General features: G+C 43.8%; 1 protein-coding gene across 10 annotated transcripts in view; it reads right to left on the bottom strand.

The window, feature by feature from the left end:
* The window catches only part of CIT (citron rho-interacting serine/threonine kinase), a 175,324-nt gene that overhangs the window by 73,241 nt on the left and 85,011 nt on the right, over positions 1 to 17,072 (bottom strand). For 9 of the 10 annotated variants that reach the window (XM_027566756.1, XM_027566755.1, XM_027566754.1 and 6 more), the window contains 4 exons: positions 9,698 to 9,803; positions 8,660 to 8,803; positions 7,318 to 7,437; positions 32 to 202 (listed from right to left, as the gene is read on the bottom strand). In XM_027566756.1, the coding sequence (XP_027422557.1) occupies positions 32 to 202; positions 7,318 to 7,437; positions 8,660 to 8,803; positions 9,698 to 9,803 (541 nt within the window). Of the gene's footprint in view, positions 1 to 31; positions 203 to 7,317; positions 7,438 to 8,659; positions 8,804 to 8,938; positions 9,488 to 9,697; positions 9,804 to 17,072 lie in introns of those variants that run through there. The other variant, XM_027566758.1, reaches the window with a different exon arrangement.

Below are 17,072 nucleotides of genomic sequence, written 5' to 3' on the forward strand. Positions count from 1 at the left end.
CAAAACTCCCTCCCAGAAGGGAGCTAGCTACCTTCATCAGTTTATGCTGACATTCTGTTGCTTTCCGCTTAAACTCTTCAGCAGCCAGCCGAGACTCTCTGAGCTCCGATTCATAGAGGTCACTCCGCCTTCTCGCCGAAACCAGGTCCTCTTCCAACTGATTCATCATCAACCTCATTTCTTCCACTTGAGCCTGGTACTCCTAAAGAGGAGGCAACAGAAGAAAGGTGGCCTTTAGAACTCCTGAAAGGAAAGATGGGAAGTGAAGGTGGAAAACCACAGAGAGGAGACACTGTGAAGAGACATCAGCGGAGAATGGACCCAAAGAAAAGGTGAAAGATGCGGATGAGGGTGAGGTGTGCGGAGGGTAAGTAGAGAGAGAAGAGTATTAAATCTTTAAACTGTTTTCGTGTAGATCATGTAGCACTAGTAACACCATTTGGAACACATGTGCTTATATACAGTTAGATCCTTTGAGCAAATAATACCGTACAAGAAGTGCAGAACCTTAAGGCCTTTGTAACACCAGAGAGCAGCAAGGGATGTACTTTAAACAACCACGATAATCTGCTTACGCAAAGCTTTCCCCAAGGGTAATCATTTATATAGATTTGTCCTTTAGAAGTCACATGTGCCTAACATAATTAAATATGGTACCTAGTTTTAAAATTAACCTTTCAGATGACACAAGGGGGTAATTGAAAATCTCAATGGAGAGACTCTTAGAAGGTAAAACTCATCATGTCAGTTTCTCACCATTAATTTTTCTGGGCCCCAAACTGCATGAAGAACTTAACGGTGCTCTTGAGATGCAAGTCACCCTGAAATTTGGAAGAGTCAGGAAACACTGGTTCTGGTCAAAGTAACTTGTAAGAAAGACTCCAAGGAAAGAATTATCTTGCTCCCTCGAGCAAAAGCCTTTAAAGTAATCCCAACAGCCCAACGTTTCTCAAAGTGAATTTCTAAAATCAGAACATCTGATTGAGGTTTTCCAAAACTGATTTACCATGAGAAATAAACAGTGGTTTTGAAAACTTCAGGGCAGGGCACGAAAATATTCTCTGTTAGCAAAACCAAAGACTATACACATAAGGTTTATGAATGAGCAAAGTTTATCCAATCCAAGGTGGTGGGGGTGGAGGATATAAAATGAAAAGAATAAAGAATCGAACTAAGACCGTCTCTGACCTTCACAACATCTAGTGATCATCTCTAAGATCTGTTCTCCCAAGAAATGACTCAAGAGAGATCCACTGAGCAAGGATATGTTTTTAACCAATAAAATGCTTTTCTTCCGCCAGTAACAGTACAGCTTCATCCCACCGTAATAGGCAATCCCCATGTGCACACTAAAGCGAAGATGACATCCTTATGAAAATGGGTAGTTTTCATGGAAACACATCTCTCTGTGTTAATGGTACAGAGGAAAGCAGAAAAAAGGGGGGGAGGGGCACAAAACGGAGCACTAAAGCATATAGTCATCCCTCGGTATACACAGGGGGTTGGTTCCAGGACCAAATTCAACCTGAGGTTGGTTGATCCATGCACACAGAAACCGTGGATACAGAGGACCAGCTGCATTGTTACTGAGGGTTAATTCTACAAGTCATGGGGCACCAGGTTTTCTGGACGAGGCTCACTAAGTGGGTGGTGCTGGGTTACATAACCAAAGGTCTTTATAAACTACTAAACAATTATCTGAACTCACAGAATAAAACAAGAGTCAATGATGTGAGATGGCACACCCTCTACTTGGGGTTTTTCTAGTCCCCTCAGCCAGGGCTGTATGATGACTTATTATAACTTGCATCAGATTAGATCAGATCAGTCGCTCAGTCGTATCCGACTCTTTGCGACCCCATGAATCACAGCACGCCAGGCCTCCCTGTCCATCACCAACTCCCGGAGTTCACTCAGACTCACGTCCATCGAGTCAGTGATGCCATCCAGACATCTTATCCTCTGTCGTCCCCTTCTCCTTCTGCCCCCAATCCCTCCCAGCATCAGAGTCTTTTCCAATGAGTCAACTCTTCGCATGAGGTGGCCAAAGTACTGGAGTTTCAGCTTTAGCATCATTCCTTCCAAAGAAATCTCAGGGCTGATCTCCTTCAGAATGGACTGGTTGGATCTCCTTGCAGTCCAAGGGACTCTCAAGAGTCTTCTCCAACACCACAGTTCAAAAGCATCAATTCTTCGGTGCTCAGCCTTCTTCACAGTCCAACTCTCACATCCATACATGACCACAGGAAAAACCATAGCCTTGACTAGACGGACCTTTGTTGGCAAAGTAATGTCTCTGCTTTTGAATATGCTATCTAGGTTGGTCATAACTTTCCTTCCAAGAAGTAAGCGTCTTTTAATTTCATGGCTGCAGTCACCATCTATAGTGATTTTGGAGCCCAGAAAAATAAAGTCTGACACTGTTTCCACTGTTTCCCCATCTATTTCCCATGAAGTGGTGGGACCGGATGCCATGATCTTCGTTTTCTGAATGTTGAGCTTTAAGCCAACTTTTTCACTCTCCCCTTTCACTTTCATCAAGAGGCTTTTGAGTTCCTCTTCACTTTCTGCCATAAGGGTGGTGTCATCTGCATATCTGAGGTTATTGATATTTCTCCCGGCAATCTTGATTCCAGTTTGTGTTTCTTCCAGTCCAGCGTTTCTCATATAAGTTAAATAAACAGGGTGACAATATACAGCCTTGACGAACTCCTTTTCCTATTTGGAACCAGTCTGTTGTTCCATGTCCAGTTCTAACTGTTGCTTCCTGACCTGCATACAAATTTCTCAAGAGGCAGATCAGGTGGTCTGGTATTCCCATCTCTTTAAGAATTTTCCACAGTTTATTGTGATCCACACAGTCAAAGGCTTTGGCATAGTCAAGAAAGCAGAAATAGATGTTTTTCTGGAACTCTCTTGCTTTTTCGATGATCCAGCAGATGTTGCCAATTTGATCTCTGGTTCCTCTGCCTTTTCTAAAACCAGCTTGAACATCAGGAAGTTCATAGCTCTAGTATTAAGCAGTCCTGGACTCCTTTCTCCATTAAAAAAATTTATATATATATATAAATATATAAAGATAAAAACATTATCTATGAAAATACTTTCTTTTACCTAAAAACTCCATTTCTTTTCTCCTGATTTTAAAAAATCCAAAGTACCAACGGAGCTGCCCACAAGCACAAATACCAAACTGTGGAGGAAGCAGACAGGTGGAGTCAGTCTTGGTCATCTTTTATCCCTGAGCTCCCTTGTCTGACGTAAACTTTCAGCAAAAAGGGAATATGGTTTTTGTGTTTTGTCAAGAGCAAGGACAGAACACTGTTTCAACACCACCCCCTCCCCCGCCCTAAACATCTCTCTGTCCAGAGCTGTCAGCGCCCAAGGGGAGGAGAGCATGAATCAGGCAACACCTCTGTCAGCAATCTGAGCTCCCAGAGCACCCAGCCTGCTACAGATATCTAAAAGAATTCTACTTCATTTATTGAGCCACTGTTATTCTGCCAGCTACTTCAAGGAAATCCTATACATCCAACAGCTGACCAAATCCCTGTTTCAAGAAAAATCTCAGAGATAATGATCAGGTCCGTTTCCAAAGACAGCTGAGAGAGAGCTGTCCGAATCTCAGCGTGGGCTCAGTGCTGGACATAGCTGAACAGGATCAGAATGGGGAAATGTGAACAACTTTTGAGTCATGCCTCAAGTCATTCTTTGGAATGGAGCTTTACAATTTTGATTGAATAGGACCAATCAGAAGTCCTAAAACTCAAATGCCTTCTATGTTACCCAAATTTCTGTCTCTCTTTCCAAGGAGGGGTGGGGGGGTTGGTGGAACCAGCAATTACTAGTAGTGATGGAGCATGAATCTGACTATCATGTGACGTATCTAGGTGTTTTCTAAATTCTTAAAAATTTTGGCTGTGCCTCATGGCACACAGGATCTTAGTTCCCTGACCAGGGATTGAACCCTTGCCCCTTGAACTGGAAGCACAGGTTCTAGTCACTGGACCACCAGGAAAGTCCCTAGGTGTTTTATTTTAAACCAAATCCAAATACTCCATTGGGGTTAGTTAAGTTGTTGATCAGTTGCTAAGTCGTGTCTAACTCTTTGCAACGCCATGGACTGCAGCATGCCAGGCTTCCCTGTCCTTCACTATCTCTTGGAGTTTGCTCAAATTCAAGTCCACTGAGTCTGTGATGTTATCTAACCATCTCTATCCTCTGCCACCCCCTTCTCTTTTTTACTTTCAGTCTTTTCCAACATCAGAGTCTTTTCCAATGAGTCAGCGCTTCACAACAGGTGGCCAAAGTATTGATACTTCAACTTTAGCATCAGTCCTTCCTATGAATATTCAGCATTGATCTTCTTCAGGATTGACTGGTTGGATCTCCTTGCAGTCCAAGGGACTCTCTCTAGAGTCTTCTCCAGCACCACAATTCAAAAGCATCAATCCTTTAGCACTCAGCCTTCTTTATGGTCCAATTCTCACATCCATACATGACTACTGGAAAAAACCATAGCTTTGACTATATGTACTTTTGTCGGCAAAGTGATGTCTCTGCTTTTTAAAGCACTGTCTAGGTTTGTCATAGTTTTCCTTCCAAGGAGCAAGCATCTTTTAATTTCATGGCTGCAGTCACTGTTGTAGTGATTTTGGAGCTCAAGAAAATAAAATCTGTCACTGCTCCCACTTTAGCCTCTACAATTGGCCATGAAGTGATGGGACCAGATGCCATGATCTTTGTTTTTTTAAATGCCGAGTTTCAAGCCAGCCTTTTCACTCTCCTCTTACAACCTCATCAAGAGGCTCTTTAGTTCCTCTTCACTTTTCTGCCATAAGGGTGGTGTCATCTGCATATCTGAGGTTGTTGATATTTCACCCGGCAATCTGGAATCCAGCCTGTGATTCATCCAGCCTGGCATTTCACATGATGTACTCTGCATATAAGTTAAAGAAGCAGGGTGATGATATACAGCCTTATCATACTCCTTTTAATTTTGAACCAGTCCGTTGTTCCATGTCCAGTTCTACTTGTTGCTTCTTGACCCACATACAGGTTTCTCAGGAAACAGTAAGGTGTTCCGGTAGTCTCATCTCTTTAAGAATTTTCCACAGTTTGCTATGATCCACAGTCAAAGGTTTTAATGTAGTCAGTGAAGCCGAAGTAGATGTTTTTCTGGAATTCCCTTGCTTTCTCTATGATCTAATGAATGTTGGCCATTTGATCTCTGGTTCCTCTGCCTTTTCTAAACCCAGAATGTACATTTGGAAGTTCTTGGTTCACGTACTGCTGAAGTCTAGCTTGAAGGATTTTGAGTATTACCCTTCTGGTATGTGAAATGACTGCAATTGTAGGTTAGTTCGAACTTTCTTAAATAGCTAAGTAGAAGCAACATTTAAAATAAATAAACAGAGGTACAGAAATTGGCTTTGGGAGGAAGAGAGAAGAATAAATAGCAAATCTGGGAGGAATCAGCGGGCTACAACCCAAATACTAGGAGTTTACTGAAAGTATTTCTCCTGGACTGCAAACATTCCACTCTCATCAAGCTTACTGAGGGTCATTTTTTTAGTAAGTCCTCCTTCCAGTGAAAAATAAAATCTGAAACGAAGAAGCTTTCTTCCCCCAAAATGGAACGCTTAGCAGTCATTAAATCTAAAACTCCACATGGATGCCAACTGTGATATGAATCACAAAGGACATTTCTTTGAACTCAACCACCAGCATATACCTTTTCAAAATGTCCTGAAAATTCTGTTTCTATTTAATTTCAGGGACACCAGCTGCTCCCTCTGGTGGCCAAGCACAGCTTTCATTTCCCCAGGATACCACCAAAAGCAAATTTCCAAACACATGGAACTAATGGGAGAAAAAGAATCCTACTTCTTGAAATTAGGAGGAAAAATGGTGTGGACAAAAGGGCAACGAGTCAACTGTCAAAGTGGATTTTTCCAAGCTGCAGGCACAACCTTCAAGATCTCTGAGTTAGTACTGTTCAGAAACCTGACCACTGGATTGCACAATTTCCTAGGCACGTTTATTTAGAACATTTTTATCAAGCAGGAGGATATTAACAAATGATTTAAAAAATATTAGGGTGATAATGAGACGATGCCAAAAAAAACAAGCAAAACAGTAATTCTTTCTTTAAAGAATAGTTAATGAATCAAATTATTTTCAAGAGTTTCTTGCATTAGCAACCACCCAGATGGCTAAGTGTGCGCTACCCGGAGACAAAAATGTTCATTTCCATCACTGTTTCCATTAGATTTTCTGAAGTGAATGAGAGTTGCCTGGCAGCTGATAATTCAGCTCTCCAATTGCTCACTGCATTCTCTTCATTAAAGTTTCTATTTACGGTTTCTTCAAAGGACAAAAAAAAAAATCCATGCTAAAAAGGAAACAATGAAGTAAAATAGAAATGAACCATCTAGAAAGAAAACTCTTTTAGAAAAGGAAAGGGGAAAAAAAAAGAGAGTAGGCTTTTTAAAGGTTTGGATTTTCTTTTCTGATCACAGAGGGGAGGGCTTTATGTAGTAGAGATTTGCCGTGTTAATTCTGACGCAGCCTTAACTGCTCAAACTCCCCTCCTAGGATACATCTTTAGATAAGCAAAACTATGAATTATCCTGGCTTCTCTCAAAAACGTAAAGTGCATCTAAAAAGCTATGAAAACGTCTTTAAAAAATTATTTTAATGGTCTTAAAAGCAGAAATGGGCACTCTTTCAGTAGAAAGTTAGATGGGAAGCAATTTCAGCTTTGCAGGCCACGTGATCTCTTGTCACAGCTACTCACCTCTGCCAGTGAAGCATGGTCAGCAGCCACAGACAGTACGCAGACAGTACCTAAGTGAATGGGTGTGTCTGTCTTCCAACGAAACTTTATTTATATAAACACTGAAATCTGAATTCCATATACTTTTCACACGTCATGAACTCTTCTCTTGAATTCCTCCCCCAACTATTTAAAAATGCAAAAATCATTCTCAGCTTGTGGTCATGGAAAACAGGTTGGTTGACCAGATTCACCCCTACAGGCTGCAGTCTGCCCACCACCACTGCTTTAAACCTACACCTTTGATTGAAAAAGAGTAGTCATGGTGGGGTCCAGACTTCAAAAGGAGCTAGAACATTTATATAAACCATGTGGAATTTGAAAAAGTTCCATTTGGAATCTGAAAGTTCCAAATGACCTACATACCTCTTTCTCTCCCCCTCCTCCCCTCCCTCCTTCCCTTTCTCTGTCCCTCAAACATGCCTCCCCTGAAATGAGAGGTCTGAGCTGGTGTCCTGCTCCCAGGCAGCGAGTCATACCTGCTCTTTGATTTCTTGGAGCTTCCGGCTCTGCTCTCTGATATCATGGAGGAGCTGCAGTGCTTTGTCGTCCTCTTGGGACACCTCCATCCGTGCTTGCTCCAAACTTCGCTTTAAGCTCTGCGGAAAGCAAAAATTTTTAATAGGGATGCCCCATGGATCCTGCTCTAGTTGAAAAGATTCATTAAAGGAGCTGCAGGCTGCTTCGCAGACACCAAGACGGTTTCGGGTGACGGACCCACGACGACAGCTTCCAGTGGGTTGCTGAATTCCAGGCTTCATCCTGCAAAATCCCCTGGTTCAAGAAAACATCATCTCAAACTCCTTGGGACCTCATGGATCCGGCCTGAAAGTGCAGCCACCTGTCTCCTACCTGGCCTAGCAGATACTTACTTTGTATGTACAGGACTGAAAACCAGTAAGATCCCCTGGCCATGAAACCATCACTGGAATGGATAAAAAGTCTCTTCTGGAATATCAGTAATTCGAGGGCTGTCAAGTATATCTCCCCTTTTCAAAGTAGCAATGACTTCACTCTCTGCCCGGGTATCATTTAGGACTCCAAACAATCTATTTCCACCTCCTGGCTTACGTTTCCTGGACACCTTTCATCCATAAGGTTCCCTTAATGCTTCAGTAGCACTGAAATATATATCTGAAATACATAGCTGAATAACTTCACCCACCACTGAAAGGCAGCCAAATCTGGAATGGAAACATAGCAGTTATTCTTAATCAGCCACGTTCTATAGATTTCCTCTCCCTTGTGGAAAAAACACTTGAAAAATGTGTGATTCAACTTTTTAAGACTGTACATTAAGAAACACCTGAATGAAAATTTTTAACAAGACAATGGAGAAGACAGTCTACTCTTGTGAAGGAAAGAAAAAAAAGTCACATGGTAAAAAATGACAAGAGGGTCTGGGTTTTAAAGCCTGAGTTTTCTTGTTGCTATGCTGGTTCTAGGCAATAGAAAGTGGATTTGGGGCAAATTCAAAACATATTTTCTTGCCCTTATTTGGAGCTTGGTTCCTGAGGCTGATCATGTAGGACACGAGGTAGACCACAGAGGTTGGGATGGGAGATGTGAGACCCTCTGCAAGGCCATCTATGCTTGTCTCCAGGCTCCTACCTGGACTCTCTGAGCCTGACCTCCTGTCTCCAGGCCCTCACACCTGGCGCACGCTACTCTGCACATCACAGGTCCTGCTCGTGCGTCCTGCCTCTCTATTCTCTGCCCCTGGCTGTGATGTGCCTCATGATGCTGTCATGAAACAGGATGAGACACACACGACAGGAAGTGCCACCTCCGAGGGAAGGGGGCTTTGGGGGGAAGGCTCACACTGCATTCTGTGATGTAGGTAGCAAGGTCCTGCTCCAGGAGGGATCTCTGAGTCTCAGAGGCCTTCAGCTCCACCTCCTTCTGACTAAGCACAGCCTCCACCTCTGACACTCTCCGATGTAACCGGGTCATTTCCTGCTCCATCTGAAATAGACACAGCAACATGTTAAAAAAGGCCCGTGGGGGGTTCGTTAGGAGTAATCTCGTCTCAAGCCACCTCCGAAACCACCTGGTGGTCCCGGCTGGCACTAACTCGCCAAAAGGTTAGGCTGGAAATACCATGGTTTCTTCGCGTGGGAGCACACCGGTCTTCGCAAGGACAGTCACCAATGCTAAGTCACTCCTCTCATGCAAGGCTGGGTTCACACTCGATCACTTCTCTAACCCAGTAAGCGAGGAGGCCACAATCACCATTTTTTTCACCTGTTTGTTTTTTGGGTTGGGTTTGCTTTTTTTTGCAGATGTCAGTTTAATTTTATCCCAAATCCATCTTGATCCCCCCCATCTCCTTGCAAAGATCTACAGGACAAATCCAGGACAGGGCAAGGAGATATGGACTCGTCTGTACTCTTGGGAGTCCCAGGCAAGAAGTGACTCTTACGAGCTTCCAGAGAACTGCCTCTGGGCAGGAACAGTGAGCGTTAAGAGACGATGAGCATAATCAACACAGTGGCTGTAGTTACATAGGCAGGAGTTTCTAAGGACTAGGAAGAGAGACTTCGCATCACTCAAAGCAGATGGGATGCATCTCGGCCACAGGTGAGGACCCGCGCCACCTGCCGGAAGACGCAGACATCTGGGTGGGTCATGCTGAGGAACGAGCCGCTTTATATCCAGGGCCTCCTCTGGTTAAGATTTAAAGGATTTACGGCAGCGTCAAGGCCCGAATTCATCTCCCTCTGAGCTGCCGGAGGCGCGACTTCGGCCCAGGAAGGATCAGGTGGCTCGGTGCCAGCGGCGGCCCCGGGCAGGCCCCTCGGCATATATTGACGGGAGGATGCTGCAGCAAGGAGGGAGGCCGGCTGTGGGGATAAATACCTTGTGACACTTGTCCTGGGAGTCCTGCAGCTCTTTGCTTTTGATAAGGAGTTTCTTTTCCATGGAGCTAGTCTTGGCAGGGGAGTCCAGACTTGATACAACAGGCCTGGATGGAAGAAAACCAATGTCAAGGTGAAGGGCGGGGATGGGCCAAAAATAATAAAAATTTTTAAAAATGAAACTACAGCCGAATTTGGGACTAGCAGATGCAAACTATTATGTACAGAATGGAAAAACAATAAGGTCTTACTGGAAAGCACAAAGAATAGGATATATTCAATATCCTGTAATAAACTATTATGGAAAAGAACATGTGTATATATATGTATGTTGGTATTACTGAGTTACTTTGCTGTACTGCAGAGATTAACACAAACTGTAAATCAACAACACTTCAATAAAATAAATGTTAAAAGAAAAGAAACTATAGTAGAGACCAAGGCCTGCCAGCATCCTTGGCCATCAAAAGAGCTGGCTCAAGCAGCTTCTAATGATATCATGACCACGAGGCAGAGAGGTAGCTGGAACCAAGAACACTGGAAGCAGGAGGATCCAAGTGTAAATTTAGTTACCACTGACCTGAGGCAATAATTTGGCCTCCCTGAGCCTCCATTTCCTTTTCTAGGAGGTAGAATGATAATAAAAGGACCTACCACAACAGGAGAGAATGAACACTAAACACAGTGTTGTGCCTGCACGGCTTCCTTTACTCTTTCATTCAACAGGTATGTGCTGTGCACCTACTGTTCCAGAAACCTTTCCAGGCGCTGGAACCGCAGCAGTCAAGACAAACACAGTCCTTGGCCTCCTGGAGCTGACACTCACGGAGGGCATGCAGAGTACATCAGGCAGACACACGAACTAAAAAGGTTAATAGATGATGCCAGAGAATGAAACTGGGTGACGTGCTATGACAGAGGAAATGGATCAGGGGCCTGTTTCTCTGAGCAGTGACATCTCAGCTGACACTTGAAGAATGAGAAGGTGCTGGCCTTCCAAAGCTCTGGAAGGAAACAAGCTCCAGGGAACAGGGATAAAGGATGCAGAGGTCCTGACACAAGGTTGAGTTAACACAGCAAGTGGCCACTGTTTTCAGTTAACTATATTGACCAAACTATTGTCTATTCCATCCCTAAGCTAGCCAGTTTGATTCTGCTTCATTTTATACAAACAGGTAACACTTATTGGTGCTTCCCTGGTGGCTCTGCGGTAAAGAATCTGCCTGCAATGCAGGAGACCCAGGTTTGATCCCTAAATCAGGAAGATCCCCTGGAGGAAGTCATGGCAACCCACTCCAGTATTCTTGCCTGGAGAATCCCTTGGACAGAGGAGCCTGGTGGGCTACAGTCCATAGGGTCGCAAGGAGTTGGACATCACTGAAGCGACTGAGCATACATGAACACTTACTACGTTGGGCTAAATAAAGTCCCTCCACCAAGGTGTCCATGTCCTAATCTCTGGAACCTGTGGATCTGTTACCCAATGTGGCAAAGGGGGCTTTGCAGATGTGATAATGTTAAGAATTTTGATGGCAAGGATATCCTGGATTATCAGAGTAGGCCCAATGTAACCACAAGGGTCTTTTCAGTATGGAAGCAGAGGGGGACTTCCCTGGTGGTCCAGTGGTTAAGACTCTGCCCTTCTACTGTGGAGGGCACAGGTTCAAACCCTGGTTAGGGAACTAAGATACTGCATACTGCACAGTGAGGCCAAAAAAAAATTTTTTTAAAGATGGAAGCACAGGAAGGGAGGAGATGGGATGACATAAATAGGGTCAGAATCAGCAACAGACTGGAAGATGCTACATCATCGGCTGTGAAGACAGAGGAAGGGGCCACGAGCCAAGGAAACTGGATAGCCTCTAGAAGTTGGGAAAAGCAAGGAAACTGATTCTCTCCTAGAGGATATCCAAACAGTGTAGCCTCGTAAACCCTACTTCTAGTCCAGTAAAACCCATCTTGGACTTCTGACCCCCCAAAATATAAGGTAATATGTTTGCATTGTTGTGAGCCTCTAAATTTGTGGTCACTTGTTACAGCAGCCATAGGCAGCTCATACACTTACTGAGTGCTGACTTGACGTGCACAGTTCTGTCCTAAAGCGAGGCATGTTTTAACTCTTTAGTCTCCCTAGCAGCTGTATAAGACAATTTACTATCCTCATTTTATAGATGAGGAAACTGAGCTTAAGTAACCTGCCACATGAGCAGGGAACCTAAGTAATCTGCCAGCTAATAAACTGTTTCTGTTAGTCCCAGTAGAGAACTGGGGTAGAGACTGAGGATGTATCGAATGTATCTCTCAGGATTTTATCACAAAAATAATGTAGTGTGGCCTCCTGAGAACAGACTAGAAGGATGCTCTCCACAAGGACACACTTTCCCACACACATACACAAAATTCACATACCCTGCCTCATACCTAAAAGCAGGTAATTTTTGTGGGTGGAGATGACAGTTCTTATTTGGGGAGGTTTCCCTCAGTGGTCAGCACCCTGGGCACAAACGCTGAGGCTGATGAAGTGCAGGGCCAGAGCAGTAGCCAACAAAGGTTCTTATGCTCTGAGGGATATATGGCAGAGCCCACCACTGCTCTGTTGTCCCATCTATGTCACCTTGGTAACAGGTTGCAAGAGTTGGTTGTCAATGAGCACTGGTATCTTACCAGCAGGTCAAAGTTCTGCTTTCCGGTGCCCCACACCCTACTTCCCTAAGTAAAAGAGGTCAGTTCCCTGCAGCAACTCAGCAGCTCTCTCTCCCTGCAGCTCCTGGCCGGACGACAAGGGCTGGCATAATGGTGCTGGCTCACTAAACCCCAATGACAGCTCCCAATACACACTCTGGGCCAGCCAAGTGAGTTGACACCCAGAGTCAGGCAGCTTTGTTCAAAATCTGACTTTGTAACTCACTCACCATGTGAGGTCTCTGAACCTCAGTTTCCTCATCTGAATAATGGGAATAATCCTCAACCTAATTCCAAGAGTTCTCATGAGGCTTAAGTGAGACCTCCTCCACGGGAGGTCCTTATCACTGTGCCTGGCATCTCATGAGGGTTCAATAAATAACCATTCTACTATCATTGTGGTTTTATCATTACTACCCCTGCAACGACGTGAACTGCACATGCCTCACAGGCCTAAAACCCTTGCTTGAAACAGTAATACTCAGCAGGCTGAATTTGCCCCATGCTACCATCCACATTAGAACAAATGTTGATTATTCACACAAATGGGCAATGGGAACTGAAATCCATAAATAATTTTCTTTTTTTAATCTCAGTTTGGGCTAAAAATTTTAACCAAGTTCTGCTCCTCTAACTGGCCTATTTTCTACCTAAATTCAGTCAGTTCAGTTCAGTTCAGTTCAGTCCAGTCTCTCATTCGTGTCTGACTCTTTGAAACCCCATGAATCGCAGCACGCCAGGCCTCCCTGTCCATCACCAACTCCCGGAGTTCACTCAGACTCACGTCCACTGAGTTGGTGATGCCATCCAGCTATCTCATCCTCTGTCGTCCCCTTCTCCTCCTGCCCTCAATCCCTCCCAGCATCAGAGTCTTTTCCAGTGAGTCAACTCTTTGCATGAGGTGGCCAAAGTATTGGAGTTTCAGCTTTAGCATCATTCCTTCCAAAGAAATCCTGGGGCTGATCTCCTTCAGAATGGACTTGAGAGTCCAAGGGACTCTCAAGAGTCTTCTCCAACACCACAGTTCAAAAGCATCAATTCTTCGGCGCTCAGCCTTCGCACAGTCCAACTCTCACATCCATACATGACCACTGGAAAAACTATAGCCTTGACTAGACGGACCTTTGTTGGCAAAGTAATGTCTCTACTTTTCAATATGCTGTCTAGTTTGGTCATAACTTTCCTTCCAAGGAGTAAGAGTCTTTTAATTACATGGCTGCAATCACGATTCAGTCAAAACACATACAAACACAAACTTACTTTTTTTTTTTAATCTGAGATGAAATGGGTTGCTTGAAGGTATGGCCTTGAGTTGACTTTGCCATTTCTTCCTGATGTTATTCTGGTGGGTGGGCTGGAGAAGAAGACCCAGACCACCAAAGGAGGGAAGGATGACCCACAGACAGGGTCCTTCTTAGTCCTTCAGTCATCAGGAGTCACACACATGTCACTAAGTCACCCGCACTGACATCAGTCAGGGATGACGAGAGAGGACACAGCTCTCTAGACCCGAGCACTGAACCAGCACCCGTGGAGGAAAACAGTAGCGTGGGTGTACAATGATGGGAGGGGAGGTGGCTCTCTAGACTTGATGACAAGTGGAGGGCAGGCTCCAGAGGAGTATAAAGTGCACCCCTGTGGGTACAAAGCTCATTGCTATTCACCCGAAAATTAGTGTTTCTAGGTCACTTGTTAATGGGGCCCAGAATCAGAGAGATGCTCAGGCCCTCCCCCTGCCAGCAGCCATGGGAGATGACACACCAGCCTCTCCCCATCACCCAAGGTCTGACTCCCTCATTCTGCTATTTTGATGCTTGACAAATGTTCATTGTTTAGCCATTCTAAGTACAGCAATTAAGGACTCTTCAGAATAAAGGTGCTAAAAGCAATCTTTTTTTTTTTTTTAGAATAAAAATTACATTTAAAAAAAAAAGCTATGGTAAGTCTGCTGTGACTCAACTCAGCTTGTAGCAACAATCCCATAAACAGTCATGGGGTTGGAGGATGAGGCTGGGGGGTGAGGACAGAAGGGGGAAAGGTCACTGCAGCTTTCTAGAATGCCCCTGGTCCTTAGCTCGGCTATACATTAGAATCACCTGAAGAGCTTTTTAAAAATTACTGATGTCAGGACATCCCTGGTGGTCCAATGGCTAAGACTCTGGGCTCCCAAAGCAGGTTCAATTCCTGGTTAAGGAACTAGATTCCACATGCCACAACTAAGATCCAGAGCAACCCAATAAATAAAAAAAATTATTGCTGTCAGGCAGTAAAAACACGTTGTGTGACACTACAGTGGTGGACACATATTATTACGTGTGTGCGTGCTCAGTCATGACTGATTCTTTATGACCCCATGGACTGTAGCCCACTAGCCTACTCTGTCCATTGGGTTTCCCAGGCAAGAATACTGGAGTGGGTTGCCATTTCCTCCTCTAGGGGATGTTCCCGACCCATAGAACGCACACCACCAAGAGTGAACCCTAAGGTACACAGGGACTCTGGGTGATAACGACATCTCATTGTAGGTTCATTCTGGTGGGGGATGTTGATAATGGGGAGGCTGTGCATATGTGGCGGTAGGGGGTGAATGGGAAACCTCTGTATCTCTTGTTAATACTGCTATGAACCTAAAACTGTTCCTAAAAAAAAAAGATATCCAGGGCCCAACTAGAGTAATTAAATCAGAGACAGAGAGACTGGGAGTGGGGCCCAGACAACTCCATTTTTATTAAGCTCCCGGGTGAGTCTAATGTACAGACAGGCGTGAGAACCATGGTGCTAATTAGAAAAAAGTATCTGTGATTTAAGGTCCAGGTATTCAAAGCTCACAGCTTGGCCACCCCCAGTATTTGGTTCCTGGTGACACTTTGGCCAGGCAATTTATTAATGGTGCATTTTGGTCATTCTTTGAGTAGAAACACAGTTTTGAAGTTAATCATGGTGAGCAATGAGTTTCAAAAAAATGTACAGATTTCAGACAATGATTAAAGACCACTCCTATCCACTCATTCTTAATAAGTCAATATACCATTTCCATGAATTTCTAAGAAGGAACTATCCTAGAGAGAGATATGGCTTAACATATTTGCATTCTATTTATTTTTCATGTAGACACTTAAGCCAATTAAATGACACGTGTTAATGGTAAGTAAGCTCTCAATATGTATTTCTTTCTTGCTGGTTTAAAATCATCCTGAAAAGTACCATTTCATAAAAGGTAGTAATATTTAAAGAGCTGATGCTACTCTTGCTTTAAGAGAAGGAAAGTACAAAAAGTCCTGTAATTGGCTGTAACTCTAAAGTTATGAGAGATGCAGACAGAATTGCTGTAAAGAAATTATATATTTCTGTTGACCATGAAATGGGACACGATCTACCTGCTAACTTAAGAATTGCCAGAATTCTCCTCTGTTCTCAAAATTCTCAAACTTCAACAGACATAGGCATGTCTTGTTTTCTTGTGTTTTTTTTGCTTGATTGAACTTCATAGATACTGAGATTTTTTACAAAGAGAAAGTCTGTGGCAACCCTATGTTAAGCAAGTTTATTAGCATTTTTCCAAGAGCATTTGCTCACTTTCTGTCTCTGTCACATTTTGGTAACTCTCACAGTTTTCAAACATTTTCACTATATTATTTTATTTGTTATAGTGATCTATGATCAGGATCTTTGATGTTACAATTGTAACTTGTTTGGGTCACCACAAATCATACCCATATAAGACAGTGAACTTAATAAATGTTGTGTGCGTTCTGACTGCTCCCCCTACTGGCCTTTCCCAATCTCTCTCCCTCTCCTGCTACTGCTAAGTCACTTCAGTCGTGTCCAACTCTGTGCGACCCCTAGGGCCTCCCTATTCCCTGAGTCACAATACTAAAATTAGGCCAGTGAAAAACCCTACAAGGGCCTCTAAGTGGTCAAGTGAGAGGAAGCATCACAGCTCTCTCACTTGAAGATGCAGACATAAAGAACAGACTTTTGGACACAGTCGGGGAAGGAGAGGGTGGGATGATTGAGAGAATAGCATTGAAACATATACATTCAGTTCAGTTCAGTTCAGTCGCTCAGTCGTGTCCGACTCTTTGCGACCCCATGAATTGCAGCACGCCAGGCCTCCCTGTCCATCACCAACTCCCGGAGTTCACTTAAACTCACGTCCATCGAGTCGGTGATGCCATCCAGCTATCTCATCCTCTGTCGTCCCCTTCTCCTCCTGCCCCCAATCCCTCCCAGCATCAGAGTCTTTTCCAATGAGTCAACATATACATTACCATATGTAAAACTGATAGCCAGTGGGAATTTGCTATATGACACAGGGATCCCAAAGCTAGTGCTCTGTGACAACCTAGAGGGGTAGGATGGGGAAGGAGGTGCGAGGTAGGTTCAAGAGGGAGGGGACATATGTATACCTACAGCAGATTCATGTTGATGTACGGCAGAAACCATCACAATATTGTAAAGCAATTATTCCTCCAATTAAAAAAAATTTTTTAAAGGCTAGAAATGATTAAGCTCCATAAGAAAGGCATGTTAAAAGCCGAGACTGGCTGAAAGCTAAGCTTCTTGAACACAGTTAGCCAAGTTGTGAATGCAAAGGAAAAGTTCTTGAAGGAAATTAAAAGTGCTCCTTCAGTGAACACATGAATAATAAGAAAGCAAAACAGCCTTCTGGCTGATGTGAAGAAAGTTTTAAC

The sequence above is a fragment of the Bos indicus x Bos taurus genome, chromosome 17 (assembly GCF_003369695.1).
Source record: "Bos indicus x Bos taurus breed Angus x Brahman F1 hybrid chromosome 17, Bos_hybrid_MaternalHap_v2.0, whole genome shotgun sequence".
Lineage (NCBI taxonomy): Eukaryota > Metazoa > Chordata > Mammalia > Artiodactyla > Bovidae > Bos > Bos indicus x Bos taurus.